Source organism: Trematomus bernacchii, unplaced genomic scaffold, assembly GCF_902827165.1.
Source record: "Trematomus bernacchii unplaced genomic scaffold, fTreBer1.1, whole genome shotgun sequence".
NCBI lineage: Eukaryota > Metazoa > Chordata > Actinopteri > Perciformes > Nototheniidae > Trematomus > Trematomus bernacchii.
In genome coordinates this window covers 3,682,373-3,709,880 of record NW_022987582.1, presented here as the reverse complement: position 1 = coordinate 3,709,880, position 27,508 = coordinate 3,682,373, and the positions used below count along the sequence as shown (strand labels likewise).

Below are 27,508 nucleotides of genomic sequence, written 5' to 3'. Positions count from 1 at the left end.
TAACAAAAGCGCGTTGATATGAAACGACACAAAGAAACTATTATGCCAACAGCTTTAAATTAATACATTAAATAATCTGGTCGTCGGGAAAACACATGCCTAATATAGCTGAGAATTAGCATACATGTGGCTGTAGAAGGGTTTTTACTGTTTTACTTGACAGGTAGGTAGCCTACTGACTGTAGCATCTATGGTCACGTGAACAGGGCATGCTCAGAAAGGCGACAGCTCAACTTGACCCCCTGATGGAGACACCTGAAATTAACATAGAGGCACTCAATGGCATTTGGTTTTACTTTCCCTAGACCTAGAGGAAGGAAGCAGACATGTAATTTAAAGCCTAATTTAATGACAACATACTCACTTGAGCAATTGAGTTAAAAAATATATTTCAATCAATGTTGTGCTTTCACAGCTGATCATAGCTCTGTTTTAATAATGTGTTTACCTCACCCAACTCCGACAGCTTCAAATATGTTTAATATTAAGGTTCAGGGTGAACTATTGACCCTTGGGCAGCAGTTGACAATATCCTTCTGCTTTTTGTCCACAGATGAAGATCATGTGACACATGAACAACTAACCAACTAGACCTTAAAGTGATAGTTTTTTCTCAACAGCTGTTACCAAGGTCAAGATAAAATAAATCTTTATGCAAAAATCAATGGAATAGATGTCTGATCAATTTGAGGGAGACAGCAGGCTTCTGTGCTTTGCTGGTGGAGCAACTCGTTTACATGTGGATAAGAAATGTTATCTATTCCATACATCTCAGGTGTATGTTGGCTCGGCTCCTTAATAAGTATTCCATTTTTATACTTACTTTATACTTTTAACAGATCTAAGAATTGCCTGTCACCCTATTGAATTTTACAATTTCTCAAGGAACACTTCACTGCTGTCTTCCTACAGTAGGTTGTATGTCACATTGGTGGCCATTTGTTGCCACCTAGTGGCTGACTCTAATTGAACAGTTTCAGGATCCTGGTAATGTGTATGAAGGTTCAAGGTTCAAGGTTCTTTATTGATGCTCACTGTCATGTTAACAATGCATTTCTGCTTTTCCTACTTTGACAATTCAATATATTTGCTGTTGATAATATGCCCAATTGAAGCAATTGCCAATATTAAGAGTCTGATCCTAAATGATAACTTCTAGAGGCACTTTCTTAAAGTTTAATTTCTTAAACTTGTATCAGTTTATATTGTCCCTGCATATTCATTTCTGCTTAGTCGAATTACCAAAAACTAATGGTCACCCAAGGGGCTAGATGCTGCAGATCGCAGGAACTACCATGTGGTATAAAACTATTCCCTAGGCTTCTTTCTTCTTAGTATGCACTTTGTAGAACCACCAGGGGCATTGTTATTTGTCTAAGGTATGAAGTCTTTAGGGAAATTCAGCACAGCCAATTATTATTCTGCAGGTCTCCCTTGAAAAAGAGATCGTTGATCTCAATGGGATTTTCACCTGGTTAAATAAAGGCTACAAACAAACAAAAATTAAAGAGTCACCACCTTTGTGTTATTACTTTAAACTGACTGACTGTTCACACTAAGGTGCAATGTTCTAAAATAGCCAGTGCTCTGTAGGGAAGGAGAAGAAAGTGCAAACAGAAAGCAAAACAAGACACTCTCTTATAGATACATGTGTGGCCAGACAATTACACCATTTGTGTTAGTAGACAGTTGCTGTTCCCACATATATTTATATAGCTGATAGTAATTTTTTACATTTCAGTTCCTGCTGCTGACCTTTTGCTGACCTGGTGCATGCTGGTTCCTCATGTCCTTGTTAGAGTGAAAACAAAGCAATTGCATGAATGTATGTCAATTAACATGATTAACCGGACACTACAACTCACTCCAAGGCTGTCTTAATTTACTTAATAATCTGAAAAACTCCAGCCTTGATTCCAAATATTCCCATTCTGTTAAAATAGCCAGAAAACCAAAACAATATTTTTTTGTATTTGTAGCAAAGTTTGGTTTTAATTACCATATACATTTTTTATTCATGTGAAATTCTTTACCAAAAACATAAAACTGATTGGTTTTGTGGTGTTGTTTCTATCCACACAGCACAACAGCAGCAGACACGCCATTATAATAAGTGTGTTATGATCAGAAATAAACAAACTGTTGCTGAAATAATATAAATGAACTATATAACGTTTATTAAAATATATAAAAGACAAAATACATATATGCATAATTATATCCATGATGAAATATGCATATACAGTATAATAATTATACAGTAAAATGTGTTTACATATATAGATTTTTTATACATATAGCAAGATACTTTGCATTAAAACTAGCAGTGGTGATTTTTTACTTCCCTCTCCCCTAACAGGAAACCCCTCAGTCCACGTCAGGCCTCCGAGAGGAAGCAGCCTCTGTGAATAGCTTGAGAGCAGCAGCACCTTTACACCTGAGATCCATGTTTTGGAAAGGTCTCACACAGAACGACACACCTACTCTGACATATAGCTTCCAGGGACTTCTACCCGCAGCATCAGGAGGGAAAGGATGTCTCGTCAAAAGTCCTGTGATCTGTTCCTTTCTGTCACCTGCGCCCTTACCGAACATCGGTACAGTCACAGCAGTCCCAGCACAAAATCTACGAAAACTTCAATATTGTGCCACACATCTTTTGTTATAACACAATAACTTCAGAAAAAAGATCCTTCTGGTCCAATATCATCAGCTATCGCACTACAAGATTCCCCAGTACATCTAATCTCAGCATATATCTGTTTAGCTTGCAAAAGGATAGTAAAAAGATCCTGGACAGAGCGTGAGACACTCCTGTGGGATGACGTTAAGTCCTTCAGACTGGTGTGGTTGGTTTGTGGTTGGTCCTGAACAGTTTCAGTCACTGCACGCTGAACGCGGTCATGTCTGATGGTAATGGTGGTAGTGGTGGTGGTGGTGGTGTTCATGGTGATGGTGGTGCTCGTGACGCTGGACCACGGGAACCACAAACCCCGGGCTCCCAGGTGGACCCGACACCTGCTCTCTCTCCAGGCCTGGCAGTGTGGGGGGCTGCTGCTGGGGGTGGGATTGAGGGGACAGCGGGGCTTTGGATGCGGACATGGCTTCTCGGGCTTTTGCCCTAAGACGTTTGCTGTGACTGTATTGCAAAGGGTGCTGGTGGTGGCCGGAGGATTGGCCTTGGTGTGGCAGGTGGTACACGTCCTGCCCCCCGTGTGCTGCTGCGTTGCCGCTGTGTAACATCCTTTCCACAGGCGGGTGGTGGCCGTGACATTTAGTGGATTTGCCTCCGCTGCCCCCGTTATTCCCCCCCTTGTAGGTTCCTTTGGGAGATTTCACAAACTGTGTGCCTTTGCTTCGAGACTCCGCAGGGTTGTAGCTATCCCCGATGACCTGTGAGCGGCGATGGTGGACAACTTGGGGTTCTGGTTCCTGGGAGCGTGAGCGACTCTGGCTCTGGGAGGTCCGAGTGTGGGTCTCCTGGGGAGGGGTGGTTCCTGAAAGCCAGGCAAGAGCCACAGGGTCAGTGGTTTTATGCACTAGTCGTTAAAGTTATAACACTGCTGCTGTTCACCCACTGATTAATTATAGTAAACTTTTAACCTTGTCATTGTGATATTATATGAATTAATTAATAAAACTTCTATGTTTAAAGTGTTATACAGATGACTGACATCCAAAAATAAGACATTTTATGCACCGTAAAAAAATAAACAGGGACAAAACAAAGTGATAAATTATGTTAAAAATAATAAAATAGCATCAAAAGATATTATAACAGTAATAGTAGTAAAACAACATAACATTTAAAACATTTTTTAAATAAATGTAATTTATATACAAAGAATAAGTGTATTAAAGACTTAATACAAATATCTCTATAAACCATCTTTAATAAAAGGCCTTGTGGTTACTATTCAGACAAATATTTTTAAATAATTTAACCAAACAGCATTTAATCATATTAAAAAAGACAACTACCTTCAAATCTGGATGTGTAGTTCTCTATGCCGGCCAGGTCCAGGTAGTGATTCCTCCTCTCTGTGTTCTCATCCACACAGTAATGCTGACCCTCGGTGGCCGGCGCCTCATTGCTTTGCCCTTTGCTGCTAAATATGAGCAAATTATTCAGGATTAGAGGACTGTAAATATTTTTTTTTAACAATGAAACTACTACAATTACTTCAACAGACACCCGCCAGCCTCTAAGCAAAGTATACATGACGTGTACTGACCTGACGTAGGAGGATAGCCGCTTGTCAGCTGATCGCCCCTCTTCCTGGTGACAGCGATCTGACGAGGGAAAATACATGAAACAGGTAGAAATGTTTAGGACAACATAACGTGTTTTTTTACATTCAACCTGCTCCATTACAATTTTCACGACCCATGCCTTTAGAGAAATGTCATTTTGAGTGTAAGAAGCATTGACATTTGGTATTCATATTATTTGTTTGTATTTTAATTAATAACATATTTGGCATGTCCAGAAATATTGGTAGACTAAGAACCAGGAAGTGTCTACAGTGGAACGATCTTAAAGTTGCAGACCTTGCCAAACTGATTGATTTAAAAGTATACAAGAATAGAGTTTTCTCAAAGCACATAGGGATAGTAAATAATGTCCGAGGTATGATGCTGCTTTTGCTTTCATTCACCTGTTCCTGTTTCTCTTCTGTGGGACCTAGGTTCTGGAGTGACGGTCAGTTTGACACGCAGAGTCTTGCTCTTATTATGGCAGGAGTGATTCACTGAGGCATCCACCACATCATAGATGGTGTGCATCAGACTGGACATGTCCTATAGTGATAGATAAACACATTTGTTAGCATTATCTCTGACAAAATAACATGTGAAAGGGACAGACTACCAAAATAAAACATGGCACACCAAGGAGCACACAAAACACAGCAAGTAAAGTCATGAAAGCTTACAAACACGTACATCCTTTGTGACTTTCCCACTGTTGTCAAAGTCATAAAGTGTGAAGATCCACTCCTGGCGGTTGTCATCCTCCACGGAAACGTCACACTCCAAGTCCTGTGGATACCAACGTGATCATACTTAACACAAATAAACAGTTAGAAGGTTACATCTACATATTTCTGTTAATAATAAGCTTATAAATGTGTCTTCTTCAGTATGTCAATAAGCATTTATGACACCAGGGGGCTGCAAACTACTCTCAATTTAATCATCAAGGCCACGCATCTTCTCGTCTCCCTTCTTTCTGAATTTACTGTTAAAAACAGGGATTTATGAAACAATGTTATCCAACCTACAAGCTATCTGTTCACGATCAAATCACACCTAGCTTCAATGAGCATGTACCTCATCAAGTACATTGAAAGACTACCTTCCTATGGCAAAAAGAGCGTAGGGCACTTAAAAACATGGTTTTCAAACATATCACTTTTCTGCTGCTTTTACCTTCTGTGGGGGAGCACAGAGAAAGTCAGTACGGTCGGCCCTACCACTATGACCTTGTATTTCTACTTGTATTTCTAGGAAAGAATGAGCAAATCCACTATTCTCAGTTACAATTTGTTGGCAGTTACTTTGATTCAGATGTATCTAGTAACATGGCCATAATTGGAAAAATAAAAATCTGGAATATAGGACTAGCCTGCAGGCATGTTGGGGAGCTGACACTGTGTGAAGGCAGTGTGCGTCTCCCCAGGGAGAGAAGCAGAACTTTATGGTGCTATAATATCTCCTCGGCTCACATAACCAGGAGTGATCACCAAAGGCCAGATCTAAGCAGTTATTTAAAACAGGCAAGTCTAAACATTACAATCTATTTATTCAATTTATTGATCCCTAAATTCAATCAGGATATGGTCTGGAGCAGTGTCAACATGCAGACAGATGTTCTGTGCACAGGGTGAAGGCATACAGCTTCAGGAGGATATCCACCATGTATTTATTTAATAACCTATGGATTAATCATTTTGCACTCGGTTCTCTTGACCTTTTTTCTTTTTACATGTTTCTCAGCCCACAACAAATCTATTGGACAATATTAATTAGTTATTTAGTTATTTAGATTCCTCACTCCCTGTTACACGCCTTTGTTGCATTTTCATGTGACGTGTGACTTGTTGTGTCATTTGGAAACTAATCCAAATGACAGCATAGCATTGTGGCCAGGTCAAAAAGCTGCTTACATCCAGACTGATGCGTTTCTTCCCCGGAGCTTTGTTTGAATCTCTCAGTATCTCCCGCACGCCGTCCTCTGAGTGCAGGTACTGCAGGTAGCTTTCACAGCCCTCAGCCTTCTCTGGAGGAAGAACCACTGTTGACACAGGAGGACCCGTTGACTTTACACTCACAAAAAACATGCAGAAGTTTGGTAACACTTAGTACACTCATCTCATGATCTCAATAATGGACATTTTCCAATTAAAAACATACAGTGATATCATACAAATCTATGTACACCAGTTCTAGTGTTGTTTTATAAAGGGGTTATAAAATAGTTATTTCACATATATGCTCATTTATCATAAAACGTAGCATTAAATATTGTCATAGCATAAAGCTTATCAGTAAGAGAGAGAATAAAATATGTTCAACCTACCCTCTAGGGGACAGTGTTGATCTGTGAATTGTCTTTGCTTCAGACTTCCATTTGGAAACTCCTGGGACAAGGAAAGACATGAAGGGAGAGAGAAAGAGAGAGGGGGGGGGTTAGATATGTAAGTGAATCTACAGTTCAGACCACAGACACAGAGAAAACAAACAGTTCCAGCTAAAGCATTTCCTACTCAGATGAGAGGAGAGGGCTGGAGGCTCCAGCGCGGCCAAACACTTTGAACATCTGCACGCTTATTGTGTTTCACTGTCTGGGACACGGCGAGTGCAGCCAAAGCCAAGCTTTCAAGAGTCCTCCAAGCCCTTCATTCTGACCCCTCGCATCCATCAAAAAAACCCATAATGGCACTTTATCGTCAGAGCTCTCTCTCTGAGCCAATCTGTTTATTCTCATCCTGCCTGACATGGAACCAGGCGAGGAGAGTTTGATGGAACATGCTCAAAGTTTTGTTGCATTTCTCATTGAAAACTGGACTCAAGACTGAGAAGTTGGTTTATGTAAAACAAACCCTCTCAACAACATGTGTGTATTTATTTTTGAACGGAGAACAATTGCCAGATGGAAATGGGATAGGATGGGACTGATTTAATACACAATTCCACAGCCATAAAACAAAAGCAGGACAAAAGGCTGGAAGGGGGAAAAAAGCTCTGCTGTCATATGTGAATAATCTTTTTTCGGGGAAAACACAGAACCCCAATGTATTCATAACCATCCCACACATGTGCTAATGCAGAGGCACAGTGAGGCAAATGCAGCCATGTCTCTATGCGCGCACACACACAGCCATTCTTTAATTACAACTGGATTGTGGAAACAATGAAAATGAAGTGCAGGACAGCCCCTAAACCCCCTAAACAACAAATGATTCATCTTATTTACGTCATCTCAGTCCTCTAAGCTGCTCCCCACACACTTTGAAATAAAATCCCTACCATATTGAATCAATGAAGCCCAGTGGAACGAGACAAATAAAAAACAGATAGATGCTAGAAAACAAAAGAACTCCATGTACCTTCAACAGAGCCGAGGCTCAAGCGAGAGTCTGAACATCTGCATGCGTTTAGGTGAACGAGCCCCCCCTTTCCCCTTCCCCTCTTTCTCAGAGTAATGACAGCGCCAGGGCCTGTGGTTCTGTTTAACAATCGCAGAGCCCTTGATTATTCCTCACTTCAGAAGATGATACCTCCAGCCTGCAATCTGGCCCTGACCTTCACTGCTGAAGGGGGGAGTCGGTGGAGTCTCAGGGTCAAGGCCAGGACACCCCCTGCAAATTGGCCACCGGAGACATTTAGAGAAAAACTGAAAAAAGAATGGGAGTCGAGCCTTGGGGAGAGGAGGCGAGGAAGCAGGAGAGGAGCAGGAAATAAGGGAGAAAGAAGAAAGAAAGGAGTGGAGGGAAGAGGGCACAAAGGGGAAAAGGAGGGAAGGCAAGATAAGAGGAACAAAGATGGAAGAGGAGAGAAGCAGATAAGAGCTGAAGCAGAGGAGGATGTGTTTTGTTAAACGGGAGATAGGGCCTATCTATTGCTTACTCTAGTCCCTGGGAGCTCAGTGGGAGAGGTGGAGGCTGGGTTTGAAAGACTCTGGAAGCCTTCTGGGAAAGGTGGAGACAACTAGTACCGCTCCCTGGGCCCCAAACAAGCTGCAGTCTTTAATAACAAAGCACACACATTATAAACTAGTCGAGTGTATGTGCATCACTACGAGAAAACACACAACATCTTTTGTGGTTACCGAAGCCAAGTTGTTGTTTCCTTTCTACGCTGGCTGCTTTTATCTCCCCTCTTTGTAGCGCAGGCCCTAATGAAGGGCAGTATGTAGGGAAGAGGGAGTTCACACAGACACACTGTTCTGCAGCTCAGAGGAACATCAAAGACAGCCATTGATTCTTCTTATCCTCGTTCCCATGAGGGTGCAGAGCAAGGTATGCGCACCTCTAAATTAAAAGACAGGTTTCCACGTTACATATAATGAAACAAATCAATCAACCAACTGCCAAAAGTGAATCTGGTCTCTAATTACAATTCTGATACCCAGAGACGTCTTGCTGCGTGCACAAGGAGGGGACCAGCAGGGCTTGTGTTGAACACATGGCTCCCCCTCACCACCACCACCACCTTCGTGCTCATTACATCCATCGGGGGAGCTAATGAGAGAGCAGGCTGGGTCTGACCGCACTCTGCCGTTTAACGTCTAAACACATGGCATCTCCATCCACATCGCCCACGGTGTCGGGCTTAAATCTGCCCACCACATGTGTAATTAACTGCTTTCTGGCATCTGAGCTGCTCTCATTCCTTCACTATCAGATCACAAACGGCTCTGGAGGCAAATGTGTTAGCATTTTAGAGTAAAGTGTTCTTTGTTTTCCACCTGAAGCCAATCATATTCACATCTACACACAGTGTGTGATATTAAGTATGGGGGAGACTGCATGTGTGGGGCGGACGCTTCGACAAGAATGACAAGGAGATGATAAGGTTTTAGATCTGTGTTGTCTTAAAAAAAATGCAGTGAAAATATGCACTGACACTGTTCCATGTAAACAGGATCCCAGACGGCTTGACATAAGAGACAGACAGAGAGGTGTGTGATGTTTGTTCCTGTTTAATGCAGCAGTTCTGCCAAGCTTCCCTAAAGCCTCAGCCTACTGCCAGACTTTTATGTGGGATAGGGTAACCAGGGGAAGCTTTCATAGCTCCCTACCAGGTGACATCAGACATCTCCCAGCAGTCTCTCTCTCTCTCTCTCTGCCTGCCACCCCCCCCCTGGAAAACACTGCACATCTTTGTTCTCACATCCCCCTCTTCCAACTCACCCCCTAAATATAAGCACACTCTTCTTTTAGACCATTCTTCAAACCATACGATGCACAACTGATTTTGAAAATCACATCTTCAGAAACAAGATGAGGCCAACGTGAAGATTGTTTACACGGCTCCTCTGGCCTCGGGGTATGAAATATGGCAACTTGATCTGACGTCTGGAAGCATATCCAAGTATAAACATATGCTACAAACACAGGATACTCTCCGGATGCTTCCTCATATCATTTTAAGATATGTTGTTTTTGGAAATACTTAAAAATAGCCTGTAACTAGTTTAAATACAACTTTTACAGCAGGGTTAATTCTAAAACTGTACATTAAATTCTGTGTTTGTATCTGTGCAGTTATTGTGTCTCAGTTATTTTCTTTATGTGATGAAGAGAGACAAATACTGAGCGGCTAACAGCAGGTTTTCTCCAGACTCTACAACATTTCTAGAAATACAAAGTCACCTGGAGCTGACACTTAAAAGGCTCCACAGGAAATCTTTGAGGACCACCAGCCGACCGGCATTCCCGCTCTCACTGGCAATCATTGGGAGGATTGTGGGGTTCCCCAATGATGAAAATGGGCATTGAGTAGAGTCAATATAAAGAAAGGAACACCAGTTCGTAAACAAACTGCATACTCTTCACCGCAATATGAAACTGGAGAGGGAGTGGGGCCATTGAGAAATAAAAGCCCTCCATTCCAGAAGAAACCAACCTGGCCTTGACTCAAAACCAGATGTGAGCGGTTACACTAAAGAGAGGCAGAGCAAAAGAGAGGGGGGTGAGGGGGGGAAGGGGCTGAAAATATGGAGAGCTGAAGAGAGAAGGCCAGTTGCACAACTTCTGTCTCTTCTCTTGCAAGACATTGAAAGAACAATATGTTGGTCTCTTGACGACTAAACGGAGAGCTTTCTTTTCCTCTGGCTCATCAGACGTCAGCTTTCAGTCCAAGTCATGGTAATTATAGTGTTCAGAGTCAACAGAGCAGATTGGCCTCAGCTACTTCTGAGAATCAATATTAAAACCAACAGCACTGCATATTCTGCTAGGTCTGAGTTAGCCAGCCTTATAATGTTCATCACAATATTAAAACCATTGTTGTATGATTCAGTTTCTAACACTGCAATGTTGGCCTGTGTTATCTAATACACGGTTTGTGATTCTAAAAGTAATGCACTTATTCAAATATAACCCCAAAAAAACAAATAACACACATAATTGTGAGCCAGGACAGGTGTCGTATTATAAAGAGCGACATAGTAGCGAGGAGGGGATGGATGGGTCCAACAACATAGGACGCCAGGAAGTAGAAGTCATTGTTGTCTAACTTCCATACTTAAATACCACTGCTTCCGTAACCCAAACCATGATATCATACAGACCATTGTATGAGGATATCTTTTATTTTCAAACTAATCCAAGGATTCTCAATAAGGGTTTGGAGCATTTTCTTATTTCAGCCACACCTCACCTTCTGAATCTTCGCCCTTCCTTGACAGTAAGCTCAAATGTGCCTTTGTCCACTAATTACGATATTTCAGCTATGCGAGTGCTCTAATATGTCTTTCTATGAATGGAAATGAGATCAGAGCAGAATGCCATCCTGTCAGCTGGACTGGACCCATGTGGACAAGATGGCCCAGATATGGCCCTTTCAGGGTAGAGGGACTGAGGTCAAACAGGAGGCAAAACCTCTCCCTTGGCAGGACATGAATCACTGGGGTGAAGCCTCTTCGCTCCTAGTATAACAACAGCTGTGCGGAGAGATGAGCATGCTTGCCTGTCTATGTCAGAGCAGCACGTAAACCACTGAAAGTCAACCGCTCGCCTTCAATCAGGAGAGACTATCTCTTAAACTCCGCACGCACCTCCTAACCCCCCTTACCCTCTCACTGATCTTTCTCCTCTCTTTGATTATGACCTGCAGGATGGCATAAACAAAGATTAGCATCACTGGCTGACCACCCTGCATCTGTCACCGGTGCTGTAATCAGCTTGCCTTCATTAAAGTGGGCTTTGATGGGAGTCTGATGTAATGGTGGCCCTCCTCTCAGCTGTCACACAGGCAGCTACTGTAGGGACTTGGAAACCATGTGCTTCATACCAGGGACTGGAATCACAGTCATGAATCTGGGTTAGGCAAATGTATTAAATTATAGAGGTAGTACATCATAACACTATTTGATCAGTTACTGGAAAAAGAGAAATACAAAGTGGCTTTCATGCTTCACTATATTCCAAACATAAAAAGCTGAAGTATAGTTAAAATGTGGTGCCACACACATTATGAGTGCACCACAGAGAGCATGTTGCTTTAATTCAGAGGTAACAGGGCTTGGTGGTGTAATGCAATAGTCTCTGGGTGGACTTATATATGACCACTGCCATGTGTAATATGCACTCAAACATTTTACAATGAACTCTTAAAAAAGTTTTGTAAAATGGGTTCTTTTAACAGTCAAAAGTTTATACTTTATTTGGTTTTTTGGTTTTTAACAGCTAAAAACTCAAGACTTCAATGTTTCTGCTTGGGTTTCAAGACCTCTGTGATGAGGTTAACTCATTAGAACTTTCTTAAAACTTTTTCTTCTCAACTTTTGCAAATAAACTGCAACTAAGGAGTTTTCAAATTAATATAATTTTTTCAATCAATTCATTAAAACATCTTCAAATTCAGGGAATGGAAATAAATATCTGGCCCAATTTTCCAGGGCCAAAGGTGGAGTCTTAACATGTCCTTTTTTGTACAACTTACAGTCCACAATCCAAATGTTTGGCAATTAAAAATACCATTTAAATTATTACTCCAACCACCCTATTAATCATTCCAGCTTTAAACTGTAAACAGCAGCTGCAGACATCAGAAAACAGTACACTAGAAACTACACAGGATTTTGAAACATGCACACACACACCCTGACAAACACGCAAGAAGGCATATCAAAGCCAGTGTGGGACAGGCGGTTAGACTCAAACAGGATGTTCCTCTGTTTCTGGCCTTCATGTGAAATTCTGTAAGCTCCCGCGCAGGCCTCTGGCTCTTAAGCCCGGCCAATGGGGAGCGCGCCCAGGCCGATAAAGCTGATGGGATTTGTTCCACATTCCACAGGCCCTTTAAACAACACAGTGGATCTGAGAGAGCCAGGTTGTGTGTGAGGCTGTGCCAAACGCCACCTCTCACATGTAGAGACTTTTCACAATTGTCCGCCTGAGCATTATTTACATGCAATGACCTGATGTAGCCAGGTGGTTTCTTATAACTTAACTTTTCCAAATGTCAGTCAACAAGTCTTTGTAAGTGCATCTCCACCTTGTCTGTGTCTGCTGGGTGAAAACCATTTCAACACACTCACTCTCACCTGTAAGGGCGCTTTTTGTGTACTGTAGTTAGTGTCAGGTTTCCAGCTGTCTGTCTAGTATTGAGATGTTATAATTGCTCTCACCTGTGACATAACCGCCAACACCACTGTTTTCACTGCTCGTTTTTGTTAAGCTGCAAGGGATTTGAGTCACAGCTTTGAAAGGCAGTCCTGGCAGTTCATAGGGGCGAGGCTGTGGTTGGAGGCTGGTGAGCTACAGGCGCTACAGTGCTCCTGTGGGTGACTGAGAAATGTAAACAAACCATGTTTGGGAAGGACAGCTGCGCGCCAGTGTGGAGGATCAGCAACATTGTCAAAACTAAACATGTAAAGTGGTTCTCAACCTTTATCTCTGTGTGATGTGTCCCCCTCAGCATCAGGGGGAGATTAGACAACCTCTTCATCAACAACCTGTCAGTTCCAAATAAATATTATTTTTATTTAATCGCATTTTTTTCAAATGTATTACAAACTGGATGTTAAACAAATGTTGTTATATTATCCTATTTTTTTATCAAATTGAATTGTCAGTGTGTATGTTGTTTTGGTTTGTATTTGTACTTCAAGTGGCAGGGGCTCGATCAATTACCTTTTAATATTTCAACTGTTTATCCATTTGTTTAAGCTAAAAATTCTAAAATATCAAACGTTTACTTCTTTCTTCATTTTAATTGTTTAATTTCTCCATTACTCAACATGTAAGCTAACCATTTCAAATGTTCTGCTCACTTGCTGTTTAGTTTTCATTCCCGTTTATCTACAAAACATGGCTAAGATTCTTAGGCATCTTAAACATTACATTTACAAACAACATAAATATTTGGATATTTTTCTTAATCAAATTACATTATTTTTTCATTTAAATTTGTTAAGATTATTTGAGCGTTCCATGTCCACCTCAGAATAAGTGTATCCCCAGATAAGTGCCCCCTGGTTGGATATCCCTGGTGCACACACACTTAAATAATGCGGTCTATCTAATCCACAATGACTGTTGGCTGCTCACTTAAATCTGAGGCCCTCCTGCTGTTAATGGGCTTGTGGATGAGCTGCCCGCTGGTTTCCTGAACATGTCTTCCAGCAGGATAAGAACAGGTTCAGGGTCAAAACCACAGCTTTACCGTCCACTAGTTACTGCTCCCTACGGGGAACTTACACAGAGAAGTACAGATCCATATGACTGACCACGATAAGAGGAGCTTTTGCAGCCGTGACCAATCAGCCGGTAATGTAGCATGAACTCTCAACACATCCATCTGTGAGGCATATACTGGGCAAACAGAGACGGGCGGCTGTTGTACAGTACTATTAATGCATTCAGCCCTCAGGGAGAATTAGGCTCACTGGTCACAGGCTGCCAAAACACAGAGTTCAGTGCAGCAGGATGCAACAAATAACCAAGGTAGACAGGCTGAGCCCCTAATAACTCATCCAACTATTCTCAGTGACACTTGCCAAACCTTAAGTCCCAGGAGAAACTACATGTTTGCATAATTGGCACTGTTACTCCTCACTGAAATATTTAAGGCTTTGGGTGAAAAATGTGTTGGATGTTGCAACGCTGCAAAGTTTTTGACACTAAATATCTGGAATCTGATATAAAAAACGAGCTGCTGCATATTCAAAGTGGGTACACCTCTTTTATCTCATGTCTCTCTCTGTGTTGTTGTGTAACTCTCTCTGGCTCTCTGCGCCAGTTGGTAGGGATTGCCAGTCTCAAAGACCACGAAAATTCTTGACACTGCAAGAACAGGCTTATTTCCAAGCTGTGAAGTTCCTCACAGTCCTGGAACTGGACAGGGGGTCATCCCAGGGTCAACAGCCAGTGTTTTCCTGAGGATTCCTAAAAATACACTCCTGCTGGGTGCAGGAAGCAGAGGAGACTCCACGATATTCAGACGATGTGAAGGAAGCCTGGACATGTAAAATGGACCACTGCCAAAGGACCACTGGCTGTAATGCTTTGGAATATTAGATGCAACTTCCCATGAAGAAGAGGACAAAGTTGAAATCTAAAGATGAACGGATGAGAAAAAAGAAAGTAGCACATGGGCCAATTACTGATGCACCAAAATCATGCAAGCTTTTTCACATTTCTGTTGAATTATTCTCAAAGAAAATTACTGGTCGAAAAAATAAAAAGGATATGAGGATATGCGTATGATGAATTACTTTTGAAAATGTAGCTACAAGACAAGAATGCTAAATCCCGTGGTGCAAACCCTGAATTATAATTTTTATTTGTGAAACATCACAGAAATATGCCAAGTAGAGATTTTGAGGCCGCAGTCAGCCAGACTTCAACATCTGTGCTTGTTCCTTTCGGACTGAAGCTGCCATGTGTGCACTTTAGTGACCTGACAGACAAGCTGTGTGTGTCTGAAACACTGTTCCCCAGTGTGAAATTCTGGAACGTAATTCATCCATGGCACAAGCAGAGATCAAAAGGCTATGGTGCAGAGGGCAGCTCAGCAGAGCGCACAGAGAGCTGCTGCTTTCACAGCCATAATTACTGGAAACCTGGGTCGTGAGGCAATATGAAAGAGCACTTAAACATGAGCTGAGTTAGCTTAGCTTAGCTGCTTGTATATTCTTATCTTATCTTAGGGATAAAGCTAAGTCTGTTGGAGTCTCCTTCTCTTTCACACAGCACGTCTTGAGGCAGTCCACTTGAAAGTACTAAGTGTTACTAGAAGTTCTTGAAAGACAACTTATGCCTCAAAAAGCCGAAGGTGCTGATGTGCAATAACACCTTAAAAGCTATGAGATAATCAGGTGCTGCCAGGATAGAGCAGTTCTCAAAGCTGAGCACATGACACTGGGGGTAAAAGTTCAGATATTCTGATACACTGGCATTCTCGACGTGATAGGATCAGTCAGCCCCTATCAACACGGAGAAGTAGGTGCTGGTTTTAGAGAAATACCTTTCGGTGCTGCTATATCTGAGAACTTTTCTGTATTGTTTTATAGGCAAATACTAAGTGTTTACTGTCACTGTTTGTGTCACAGAATTTCAAAAGCAGATTTTTCTTGACAACGTTTTTTGTACAACGTTTTAACATATTTTGGTACACTTTTGAGTACTTTTTTGTAAGGCTAGATTTGAAAAAGCACTCCGCAGCAATATCATGAAATAAAATCCTGATTTAGAAGAGTGCGTTTTCTTAGTGAAGCACCTCCTTCAAGCAGATGGCGTCTCTGAAAGGCTCTCAGTGAGGGGGGGGGGGGGGGGGCAGGCATTTCAAGGAGAACTGCTGTTTATTTGAAATGAGCCTTTAGGTAAACAAGTTACATGGCACACACAGGGCCAGGTCAGCTTTTGAAGTGGACGAGGCTCAGGAAAGAAATGGGTGGGGGAAGAAAAGAAGGCTGCCTTCAGAGGAAATGAGAACAGTGGCCTCTTTCAGCGCTGTTTCATCCTCTCCCTCCCTTTTTGTCACATATAGAAAAAGCACAAAAGGTGTTTTTGGTATATAAATACACCAGCACAGAATGTGAAAACCGCTGATTTCTTATTTCTCCTGAACAGTAAGAGAATCATTCTGCAGTCATTACTTCCTAAATAAATTCCCAAGAAGAATTACCACCCGTGACAAAAAATAAACCACTTCCTTTTAAAGGAGACCCATTGAGGGTTATGATGACGGGAACAGGTTTGTGTAACAAAAGCAAGTTTTCAGCCATTCCCCATCAGAGAGGAATGTGATGTGCAGAAGGAAGGCCAGGCCTGGGCTGTCTGCAGAGCCTGGATCCAAGCTTTGAAGCTGCTCGTGTGTTTCAACAGCTAACCACTTTCAGATGGGACTGTGGCGTTTTATGAGCTGAGTAATAGCGATACCTACACATGTGCAGGCTCGGGGTCCCAAAGAGGGGGAGGCTCAGCTCAGAGCAGGGAGAATGATGCCTAACTCCTCGGGGGTCTGGGTTTGGCTGTGTTTGATAAATGTTGTGCTATGGCATTCTGTATATGAAATCGGACGACAGGAAGATGGATGTTGCGTAGAGTCTGTTCAACTATGAACACAGTTCGGCTATAAATTCAATTTTTTTCCAAGGTTCTTGAACTTCAGAAGGATTAAAGGTATTGACTCCTTGTATGGAATAAACACACAAATCCTGGCAATACTCCAAAATCTCACCTGGAATGTATGCTATAAGCAAACACATTGGCAGAATGCTTCGTCTAAATCTAAAGAATAAAGCAGCCCAGCATCACAACAGTGAGCAACAATGCCAGTCGCTTTGGGTGCCCTCCACAAGGCCTTTCTTTAGCATACAGGAAGCCGGGGTTTGTGGTGTGCGGTGTTTCAATCTCCAGTCTCAAACCTGGCAGGGCGTCAGGTTCAGGAATGTGGAGCAAGAATTAGGTTTTAAAGAATCCAGGGGTGACTCTGAAAGCTTTTTGTACAAGAAAAGCGCTAAAAGTGAATGTAATCCACCAAAGGGCCAAAAGGAGATGCATCACAACATGAGGAGGTCCTTTTCATGTTCTGCCATTTTTCCTCACGCTAACACAAAAGGTAAAAGGTATTCAGGTCAAAGATTTATATTCTAACTCATTCACATCTTTCACCATATTGCTATTTAGTTTCCCCTGCGCTGTGTATTGTGGAATATAAGTCAGGTCAGCATCTGACCTCTGTGGAGACAATCTCACATTTCCACTGGCAGAATTCATAGGATAACAAACTTGTGTCCAAAAGAGCAATCCCCTGTCCTGTTAAAACAAGCAAGCAAACCCTCCGTCTCCCTTTCAATCTGCAAATATTTAAAGCAACTAAATATTGAACAAACATAGATCTGCAAAGCCTCTTCTGATAATGTTCAAGTCTGAAGCTTTCCGTGTCCTCCCTGAGCTCTTCACATGCACTACGCTCACTGAAGACTTAAACAATGTAATCAATTAACAATGGCTATACCGACAGCATATAATAACACCACCAACAACCATAACTGAAAAAATATGATATTCCCCTGGCTGCTCTAAGGCTTGCGAAATGAAGTCCACTTGGAAAAGAGCTAAAGCTTTCTAAGGGGGAACAGGGGTTTATGTGGAAACATACCTTACACACTAAAATGTAATAACCTTTGAGTCTCCCGGTGTTTTACTTGGCTGGGAGAAGCACAAGATCAAACACAGACTTGGATCCAGCAGCCTTTGCCAAAAATGTCAGCGCTAAGCACTGGGCTCCAGCTTCAGGTATTTTCTTTCCCCTGGCAGGGAGCGAGAGCAACGACACAGAGCAGTGTTAACCCTAGGCGGGGCAGCCCCAAACAGCCACCAGCACACTAACCAAGAAGGGGAAGTGAGGTCTCCCTGCTGTCATCGCTGACCATGCATGTCTAGGTCATGTAGTGTCACTGAAATCCTGCGATGGTCTCAGGAAGTTGAGATATTCACATGCAATTGCACGCCTGATGACTTGCTACAATCCAGTCCTGTTGAGTTACACTGATCTCTCTGAAGTATGAGATAACTCATAAATATCATGAAAAGCAATGACAAGAAATGACTTCAAAGCAGCGCTGATGGGACTAGATAGCTCCAAAGGTGACAGAGCTTCATTCCATACGTCTGCTGATAAGAGCTCCAATAATGAAGGAAGCGACTGTCATTTCTCTTGTCTAAATATAGCATACTCTTGTGAGCTGTAAGAGATATATATTTATTTTATGCCATGAAAATGTGTAGGCAATCTGGGTATTTTATACCTAATTTGATGATAACCCTGGCGTAAACAGGCATTAATCGTGCATTTCACGCTCACATTATTGTCTTATTCCACTCTGAGCTACAGCCAGTATATGATAAGCTGTGCTCAGCTTAATGACTTGAAACAAGCTAGCCCAGCTCTGTCTAACGGTAACAAAAATCAGTGTACCATCATCTCTAAAGCTCACCAAACCAAACATCATGTCATAACTTGTTTTTCAGGCACAGTTTTTGGCAAGACACAGTGACTTCCTTAACAAACAAGATATAATGTGTCAATAAATGACCTATAAATGAACTGGAGGGGGGTTGTGTTGTTTCAGGTACTAGTGAGACATTGAAGTCAATCCAGGAAGTCTAGTTTAAGTAACAGATCTGAGAACTTGAAGGCTTCTCATACACAGATAAATAGTTTAAATACATAGTGTCCATATTACAAAGTAATCTTGCATGTATGTGATCGGCCATTTAAGTGCTTGACACGTGATGTTTTGTTGCATCAAAAATTATGCCATGTTCAATTCTTTTTTGCTAGTGCTCACTGTGTTGGCATCGTTGCTGCCCCACCAGACTGGACCCATTTAAACGTCAGTCTGAACTTTAAGGCAGTTTCAGTGGTAGTCGCTGAACATTGTAGCTGCACATTCATTTAGTAAAATGCAACACTACCGCAACAATCACATCATCCCACATATAAAGTGGAAAAAAAGGATTAACCTGATCTCAAATTGAGTTTAGAGCCAGCAATCAAAGGGGTGGGAGTATCAAAAGGGCCAATAGTTAATTATTTTCCAGACACCTCTGAAAGACAAATTAGGGCCTGGTTTGTGCTGAAGGATCGTGAACCATGTGTGATGACTCTTTGATTCCCCCTGATGGCCAGAGAGAGGCCATGAGTGTAGGTCACAGGGGAATTAGGGAGAAAGTGAGTAAACTACTTCAAAGTACTTGAGACCGTATAAATATCCTCCGAAAAATAAACAGTTAATCCGCCTGCAGTGTTTCTAATGTCTTTCTCCATAAGGCACAGGCCACACAAACCACTCTTTGCCTCTCACTCAGTCATTCACTCACAAACACACGGTCAGGGAGTGAGAGAGGGACAGGACCTCTGGCTTACAGGCGAAGGAGCCGTGTGGTGATTCGCACTCACACACTCCAGCATGAAAGAATGGCTAAAACAAGCATCTCGCACTTGGGACGGGTGTTGGAGCCCACCAGGTGACGATGTTTACACTGACAGAGACGTGAATGTTTGTTCAGGACAAATGGCAACCAACATAGAAAAAAAAAGTCCCAAGTGATTTGGCAAAGTGAGATCAATGGTCAACTCCTGCCCAACAATGCAGTGGACCAGGCGGATGTGGCTCTCCATTACTCCCCTTCCCCCCACTACCTTTAAAACCCCTCAAATATCTCCCCCATGAAAAAAAAAACACCCTTAAAACCCCCAACCTCTCCTCCTCCTCCTCTTTTCCTCTTCCCCGCCACCCTCTCCCCCTTCCCACCACAGCCCCTCTCCCTGCTCCAGGATTTTTGCTGTACAAACCAGGAACAGATGTCTGCCGGGGCCGTGCTGAAAGACCCCGCTGTTCTGGATGCCAGCCACATGCTTTTCATTCAGAGATGAAGGCTCACAGCTCGCCTTCTTGTGAAGCCAATTTCCCAAAAAAAAAAAGGGCTGGAAAAAACAAACTCTCCAAATGCCTTCAAGTCCCTTCAAAAGCAGTACATATATGAGCACACCTTTTTGTTTCGTCTCCGCCATGTATTGCTCCCTGGTTGGGCTGCATTAAGGTCAGGATTGTTGGCGTTAGTGAGGTGGAAGAGAAATGTCATGAGATGTTTCTGATGAGAATATTTCTTAAGAGTTCTCAAAAACTTTAGGAGCGTCACGATTGTATCCTGTGCACACAACTCAAGACTACAAAATAACAGACCTTAGTTTTACACTTTTGGCTGTGTACTGAAAAATAAAGTATAATTTGGGGCCACAACCTTAAGATTACACAGATATCCCAGCTTCAGATCCAAATCAAATACTGCTAACTCAAAAAGGAACACGGTGACTCGAAGATATTTTCAAATGCCCAGCTGAAAAATTGTCCAAACATAATATCCATTTTGAGGAGGATTGCCAAATGAGGATTTTTATATAAAGGGAAAGTCTTATTCACAGATTCAAAATGAATGTTAAAAAAAAACATTAGTTTACAATTAGTTAAGTGGGAACTCTGCACTTAAACTAGATTTACTATTGAGCAGTGAGTGCTGTGTAACTCTCCGCAAGTCACAATAAATGAGCGTCTTGCTGCTTTGAGCCCATCATTAAATTCAACTGCATCCCTAACTGAGCCTTTTTAACCTCACGTGTGATATTATTAACATTTCAAAGTGGAATAATAAAGTTCTTTGTTGTGGAATTAAAAATGTTGACACACTCCCTCTTCACAGGCAAAGTCTGTGGGATGTTTTGAGACAAAACATGGTGCTGAAAAGCTGAATTAGCCTGTCATTATTTGGGCATCCAAGCATGTCTGTTTGAAGCTCCAAAATGAAGCACTGTGGTTGTGTGTGTGTGAGGGTCTGGACTGTGGGTGTGTTGATGTTTCCAGAGGTGAAACACAGTGAACCTTCACAGAGCTATTCCACTAATGAACGCGATTTGGATGAGTACAGAGTTAGGATTTTTCCTGCATTTTATAAATGTAATAACCACAGATTAGGCTCATTTTTGGACAGATGGGGGAAGGCAATTATACCTTGGACTACCACTTTGATCTCACCTGTAATATTTCCCACCAGGTGCTTTAACAGGTAACATTGTTGTTTTGAGCACCTGCAAAGAAGTGTCAAAATCTTAATGACTGTTGTCAGGATGAGCCAAGTCATCCTGCTGAATCACGCTCTCTTTGTCCACTAATACCTCTTTTTAAAGAGAATATAAGGTTACACACTGAGAGGAACCCGCCAGCTGTAATTTTGAATCATGGTTTGCGGCGATATCAATATTTAAACAGGCCTTTGCATCCTTTGATCTTTTGTTATTTCTTGCCCAAGCGAGTCAAAGCATTCACAATTTGTTGAAAAGAAATGACTGCTTTACTGAAAAGATGGATGGGTTTACACAAACTGATGTTGGGCACAGGCTTGTTTTCCTGGTTGTACTCCATCCTTCAGCCCATCCCCCAGGACAGGGCAGGGGGATAGAGGGGTGAGGGTTCGGAGGCTCCACTGATATCAGAGCCCTTTTATAACTCCCAGCTCTGCGCTTTGAAGTCGCAGCCAGACAGCTCAGGAATCCTACTCCCCCATTTGACAATGAGGAGGGGGATGGTCATAGCTAAACAATGCGTTTGCCCAATCTCATCCTGTACAAAATCATAAGCAATTGTATCTGTCCCTGCTGCTCATCAACCAGGGTTTAGTGGCGAAACTGCTGTCTGGTGAGAGCTATATGCTAAAACACTCAGGAAGAGAAAATATGGCAGAAATCCATGTATTATCATCAAATCTCATTAAAATGCAGTTTCCTATTTGACTTTTTTTAATCATGGTGCAAAGGTCTCCAGACATCTTACAACGTATAATCCGATAATTATATCTGGAAATGTCACAATGTAATCCCATCCTGGTGAAGAATTAATTAACGGTGTATGGGGTCAAAAGAGGAAAGGTTACAGTCTTACTGCAGATATAAATTCTATCTGTGTTGAAAGACAGCCTGTTAGATGGGAAACTATACAGCATGAGAAACTCCCCGGGGACATCATCCATCTTTACGTTAATGTAGACATGGGCTCATTTCAAACAGCATGAACAGAGCTGTCACTATACGAGCAGGCTTTCACATCTTGCCTCTGCGATACAATAGTGAGCATATATGAAAGATATCATCCGAGTATCAATTTCATTCATGCTACTCGTTTATTTTAAATGGGATACTTTCCATCAGGGCAACAACCACGACATTCGTTATCAGTAAATCTGAACAATATTTTCATATTTCATCATATATTGTTTGGTATTGTTAAGTAAAAAGTTAGAAATACTTAAAATTGCCCTTTACAATTTCCTTAAGCCCAAAGTGCTATCTTCAAATTGCTTGTTTTGTCCAATCAACAGTCAGACATCAACAGATGTGTGACATTAGGTAAAGAAAAGCATAAATTCCTCATGACTGAGAAACTGCACATTTCAGAATAGTTTGCTTTTTTTTTTAAAACAATCTATCAATGTATTATTTGGATAAGTCTTTGTTGATTGATTTTCTGTCAGTGTTCTATTTTATATTGGATTTATTGTATTGGGTCTACTTTTAATCCTGCTTTGGGTTTAGTTACACCAAGCCCATTTTCACTGCTTTAAACATTGATGTTTTTCGATGTAACTTCATGTTACCCTTATTTGAGACAAAAATCAATACTAAATACTATTTTTTCTGTAGTAGAATATGTAGCCTGGATGATATTCAGCCTGGCTCCCATACATCATGACTAATGCTGTATACCATATGTGGCGCCTCTCCTCTCAACCAATCCTAAATTAGCCTCAAAGAAACAAGAAAAGTAGTAGGCTGGTTAGCTAAACGCTGAGTTATCCAGTTCTGGTCTGGGAATGAGCCTCTAATGTAACCAATTAATGACACAAAATAAATCAGGGGCCTGACTTTGATAGAAGTGAGGGTGGGACCCACCTACTAAATAGTGCCAAACTGGTTTTCCTTGAGGGGAGTGTGAACTCCTCTGAAGCAGAGTAAAGTTCTCCTTTAATTTGCCATGAGTGGGCGGTTTATAGCCCTGATATAATCCATAACTCGTCCACTATTACAACCACCCACATCACAGATTGTCAGTACCTCTGTGTGAACTTCTCGCAATTCCTGTCTGAGACCTCGGGACTCTCGTACCCCTCAAAAACGACACACTAATTGAAGTGATGTAATGTTATGCCACAAGGGCTGCCCACTGGGAGCCGCACTAGAATGGGAGGCATTGAGGAAAAAGACACAGCCCTGAGTCATGACGCCAGCAGCCACAAGAGCAAACGTTATATCCCTCAGTCTGAGAAACGACTACCTTTCCATCCAGTCTGTGTGTGTGTGTCTGTGTGTCTGTGTGTGTGCTGCCTTGCCAAGCCGCTTCACACACAGGGCTCATGGCTGTCATAACCCATCCAGTGATGCTGGCAGGGGAATAACCGCTGCAGTGTTGTGCCTGAGCCAGACATGACAGAAAGAACAACAACCTACAACTTTGCAAAGACATCAGCATGTCCTCACACATGCTTTATGAAAACAGTTCCCCTTCCCCTCTGGTCAAGAAGTTCTTCGCTTTTCTTTTTTTTCTTCGGAAGAGGGAATGTAACAGCTTCTAACAGACAACTTTGAAGTGCTTGACAGGCTCATCCCCATCAGCAAACACACAAACACGCACGCATACACACCTGGGCACACTTCTGACATGAGAGTTGCATGTGCAGCATAAGAAGACGGAATTTCTAACAGTCAACATTTAACAATTTAGACAGAATACATTTAAAAAAAAAATTAAACAACAGATATACATGCATTTGTTTTGTTTTACTCTTTGTAAAAACCACTTGATCCACACAATCTTAACAATTAAAGGGAATAATTAATAGCCTTATATAGTATTTTCAATATTTTTTTACCATTAGGAATAGGGAGCAAATAAAGCCATAAACGCCTCATACCTGCATGCTCTTCAGCTTGTGATCCGTCGGGCTGTATCTCTCACATTCTTCCATCCCTTTTCGGAGGAAGGCGTTCACTACAAAACTGTCTCCTGAGACATGAAGAAAACACACCGATTAGCAGGTAAACATCTCAAGCTTAACCTACTTTATAAGATTATCATAATTAATTAACAATCATTATACAAAAAAAACTGTTTATCCTCACCTTCAGGGTTTTCTCTGCGCTTACACGCTTCAGTTCATCAGAGACAGGGATGCGAAAAAGACATTTGTTAGTCTTTGTAAGGATAGGAATATTTTAAAATACTGTCAATAAGTGCGGAAAAACTTGAACATTTCTTACCATGTTTTGACTGAAGTTTCCCCATTCTTAAGTCCCTCTTCCCTAGATCAATAAACGTACTCCGATATGGCAGAAGGTGAACACAGTCACTGCTTCAGCATGGTCACATTGTGTTTATTCTGCGAGAAGGAAACTCCAACTTCATCCATAGGCAGGTAATTTAGTCGCTTGTTCATTGAAGTATCACTTGAAATTATATAAATGTTTAAAAATATCTGTGCAGGAGACAGGGCAACACTCGCTGTCTGCCTCCAGACTTCCCTTCAGTCCGACTGAATGCTGCAGAAGCGCTTTGAACACAGCTCACATCCCGGAGCATCAAGGCAGACAGCAGGTAGGGCACTTCCGGTTAGTGTTTCTACAAAATAAAATATCAACATGACAACATTTTAACAAGTGATAAAAAACATTCATGCGAAAAGGAGAAAATTATCAACTAATTACTGAATAAAAAAGGGAATTCGTTATCCAAATCAAATTGTTGACATTATCAGACACATTTTCATTTAATCACAAATCTACTAAAACCGATTGACGGATTTTGTACCAAATTATTTTTATTTCATGACCGGTAGCAGCAAAAACAAAATGTATTGTTTATTAGTAATTGAATAACCTACTTATAAGAGTATCAACAATTATAACAAAAACCATAACCCTTTTTTTGCATATGCCAAAGTTAAAAGGTTCAAAATTGTATATGATATTCCAGACGGAAAAAGACATGAGTAGGCTAGGCTACACTTATTGAATTGTGTCTTAATTAAAGTTTGAAATGCTGCCTTTTTTCTTTTAAAACAGTATTAAAGTAACAACGACAACACAGTTTACACCCAGCAAATCCTTACATTTGACAAGTTATCCATTATTTTGAAAAGCGAATGGATTCATTTCCGGTTGTAGGTTTTGTTTAGCTTGTCGCACTTTCGCCTAGTTTGGCAGCTCGTGTGGCGTTGAATGTCAAACCGCGTCCTCTGTTGGTGTGATTTTCCGAACAGCTCCATTCATGGTTTTCAAAGTAGACCAATATTTATGACTAGGAGGACACTTTCCTTTAACTAAATAATTGGTTTTCCGTTATTCAATGTCACATTCGTTAGTAGGCCTGTTAGTAACACACGTCAATTAAACGGGTAAAGCTGTACACTGCTACTTAAGTTGTGAAATAACAGCTAATTATCCACAAAGTGCTGTGATGTACACTAATATTGCAGCCAAATAATTTATGTTGGATCACTTCAAACTATTTCGTTTTGTAAAACAACAGAGGCTTTTTTGGTGTGGTGTAGAGATAAAAAGTGTGCAATTATTAACATTATTAGTAAGTTGTTATTGTACAAGTCTGTGTGTTATGCAAACACCATTTACATCCCCATTAAACTTGCCCTTATTTGCTTTGGTTGTGTGTTCAACAGATGCTTAAGATAACATGTTGTTTATTAAAGAAAAACAGGAAGAACATGTTGTACCAGACATCAAAAGCTTTTTAGCAGTTTAATAGTTGTTCCCTTTGGCAGGGCGTTACAACTGGGCCTGGCCCAGTGGCCGCAGGACACATGCCAAGAGTTATGAATTTTCATTCACTAAGGCACACTTTGGCTCAGTATGAAAACACAACTGTCATGTTAGTGTTTTGCAAATATTCCACTCCTGTGCTGCTGATTAAACTCAACATGAGAAGATATGCTATGCTGATCTTTGCATGTGATCAAGGCATAAACTGTTAGTGCACGCCTGGTGTCTCACCCGCTCACTGCTCTAAAGGGCTGCTGTCAAACATAAAATGACAGCCCATTCCTTAAATCTTATCCTTTACCTAAACAGAGCAGCTGGAGGAACATCAGACCCATGCTTTCTCTATGCTGCTGTAGAACATCTTATTTTCTGTTTAAATGGTACTATATCATAGTGTCCCAGTTACACCAGCATACCATGATGAATGGAGAGTGCAACTATATATTGCTCTTCCTGTCAATTTGTCTGCCATTTGACTTCTTCACAGACTTCTCAGTGGCTGACAGGATGAGCCGACATTTGCATAGCTCATTGATGGCAGCTTCTTTGATCCTACTTGCCGTGCCTAATTATCACCATTTCTTTATGCAGCCTGGCTCCCAGGATTCTGTCTCTTTACAAGGTATCTCTCCTTTATCCTTATCCTGTCTAGCGCTCTCCATCTCTAACATCCAACTTAAATAGATGACATACATATGGGATGCAAAAAAATCTGAAGCAGAAACAACTGTTCGTGCCGTTTCTGACAGGATTGCCGGGAACAGACAGAGGATGTCTTTAAAGAGCAATGATAAAAGTCCTGGTTTTTCATCAAAGGCTGTCATGCAGATGAAGAATTGAAAAGCCCTGACATGGCTTAACTTTTATGTGCTCTTTGCACAATAGATGTGGATCATTATTCTGCCAAAAGTGCAGTGTTTTACGTCAATCAACCTCTTTAAAATCATCTAAAAGATCATATCAATGTAACCTCTTTAATCTATCATTTTTTACTCAGAGAAATGAGTGATAGTTTCCACAATTTAGTCTGTTCACTTTCTCCCTATAAGTTAATTCCCTCCCTATGTGAATCACCATTGGCACATGCAGCGATATTCCATTGCTTTCAGCCATGTACCTGAACAACGGTTGAGAGGATAAACATCAGACTGTTTGTTATGTTTGGAGTTTTCTGACATTTTCAAACTGCTTGAAACAGTGATAAAACCCTGTAACAATAAGGCTTTTGACTTTTCATCCTTCTGCGTTTTGATTGCCTTTCAACAGCTGCCTGGTTTTGGAGCAACTACAGTCAAAAGAGAAAAAGGCCTCCAGACAGAGCGATTATGGTTTTATTTACAATGCCCGTTCTAACAGCTCTCTTTCTTTATTTTTCCTCTGCCCTTTGTGATCATTGATCTGAGAAGAACGTGGAGCTTTTTCATGCGATTCACCTCACATAAAA

The 27,508-nt window shown here is 41.4% G+C and overlaps 1 protein-coding gene across 2 annotated transcripts; it reads right to left on the bottom strand.

Moving 5' to 3' along the window:
- Positions 1–1,555: 1,555 nt before the first annotated feature.
- nkd2b (NKD inhibitor of WNT signaling pathway 2b) lies at positions 1,556–24,855 on the bottom strand. Of its 2 annotated transcripts, none has more exons than XM_034128176.1 (10): positions 24,550–24,855; positions 24,412–24,438; positions 24,204–24,295; positions 6,581–6,641; positions 6,168–6,295; positions 4,945–5,040; positions 4,659–4,800; positions 4,236–4,293; positions 3,982–4,106; positions 1,556–3,497 (listed from the first exon to the last, which is right to left on the bottom strand). In XM_034128176.1, the coding sequence occupies exons 1-10, from the start codon at positions 24,572–24,574 to the stop codon at positions 2,902–2,904; spliced, it is 1,350 nt and encodes a 449-aa protein (XP_033984067.1). In that variant the 5' UTR covers positions 24,575–24,855; the 3' UTR covers positions 1,556–2,901. The 2 variants fall into 2 exon arrangements, with proteins under 2 accessions (XP_033984067.1, XP_033984066.1); XM_034128175.1 differs by having other exon boundaries at positions 3,982–4,109; positions 24,550–24,854.
- Between the last annotated feature and the right edge of the window lie 2,653 nt (positions 24,856–27,508).

Excerpts from the sequence above, each read along its gene's own strand:
- nkd2b (XM_034128175.1), bottom strand. The coding sequence starts at position 24,574 with ATGGGGAAACTTCAGTCAAAACATG. Across the intron at positions 6,296-6,580 it reads TCAACACTGTCCCCTAGAGG|TGGTTCTTCCTCCAGAGAAG; the intron begins GTAGGTTGAACA and ends CTGTGTCAACAG. Across the intron at positions 4,110-4,235 it reads CGGCTATCCTCCTACGTCAG|CAGCAAAGGGCAAAGCAATG; the intron begins GTCAGTACACGT and ends GCTCATATTTAG.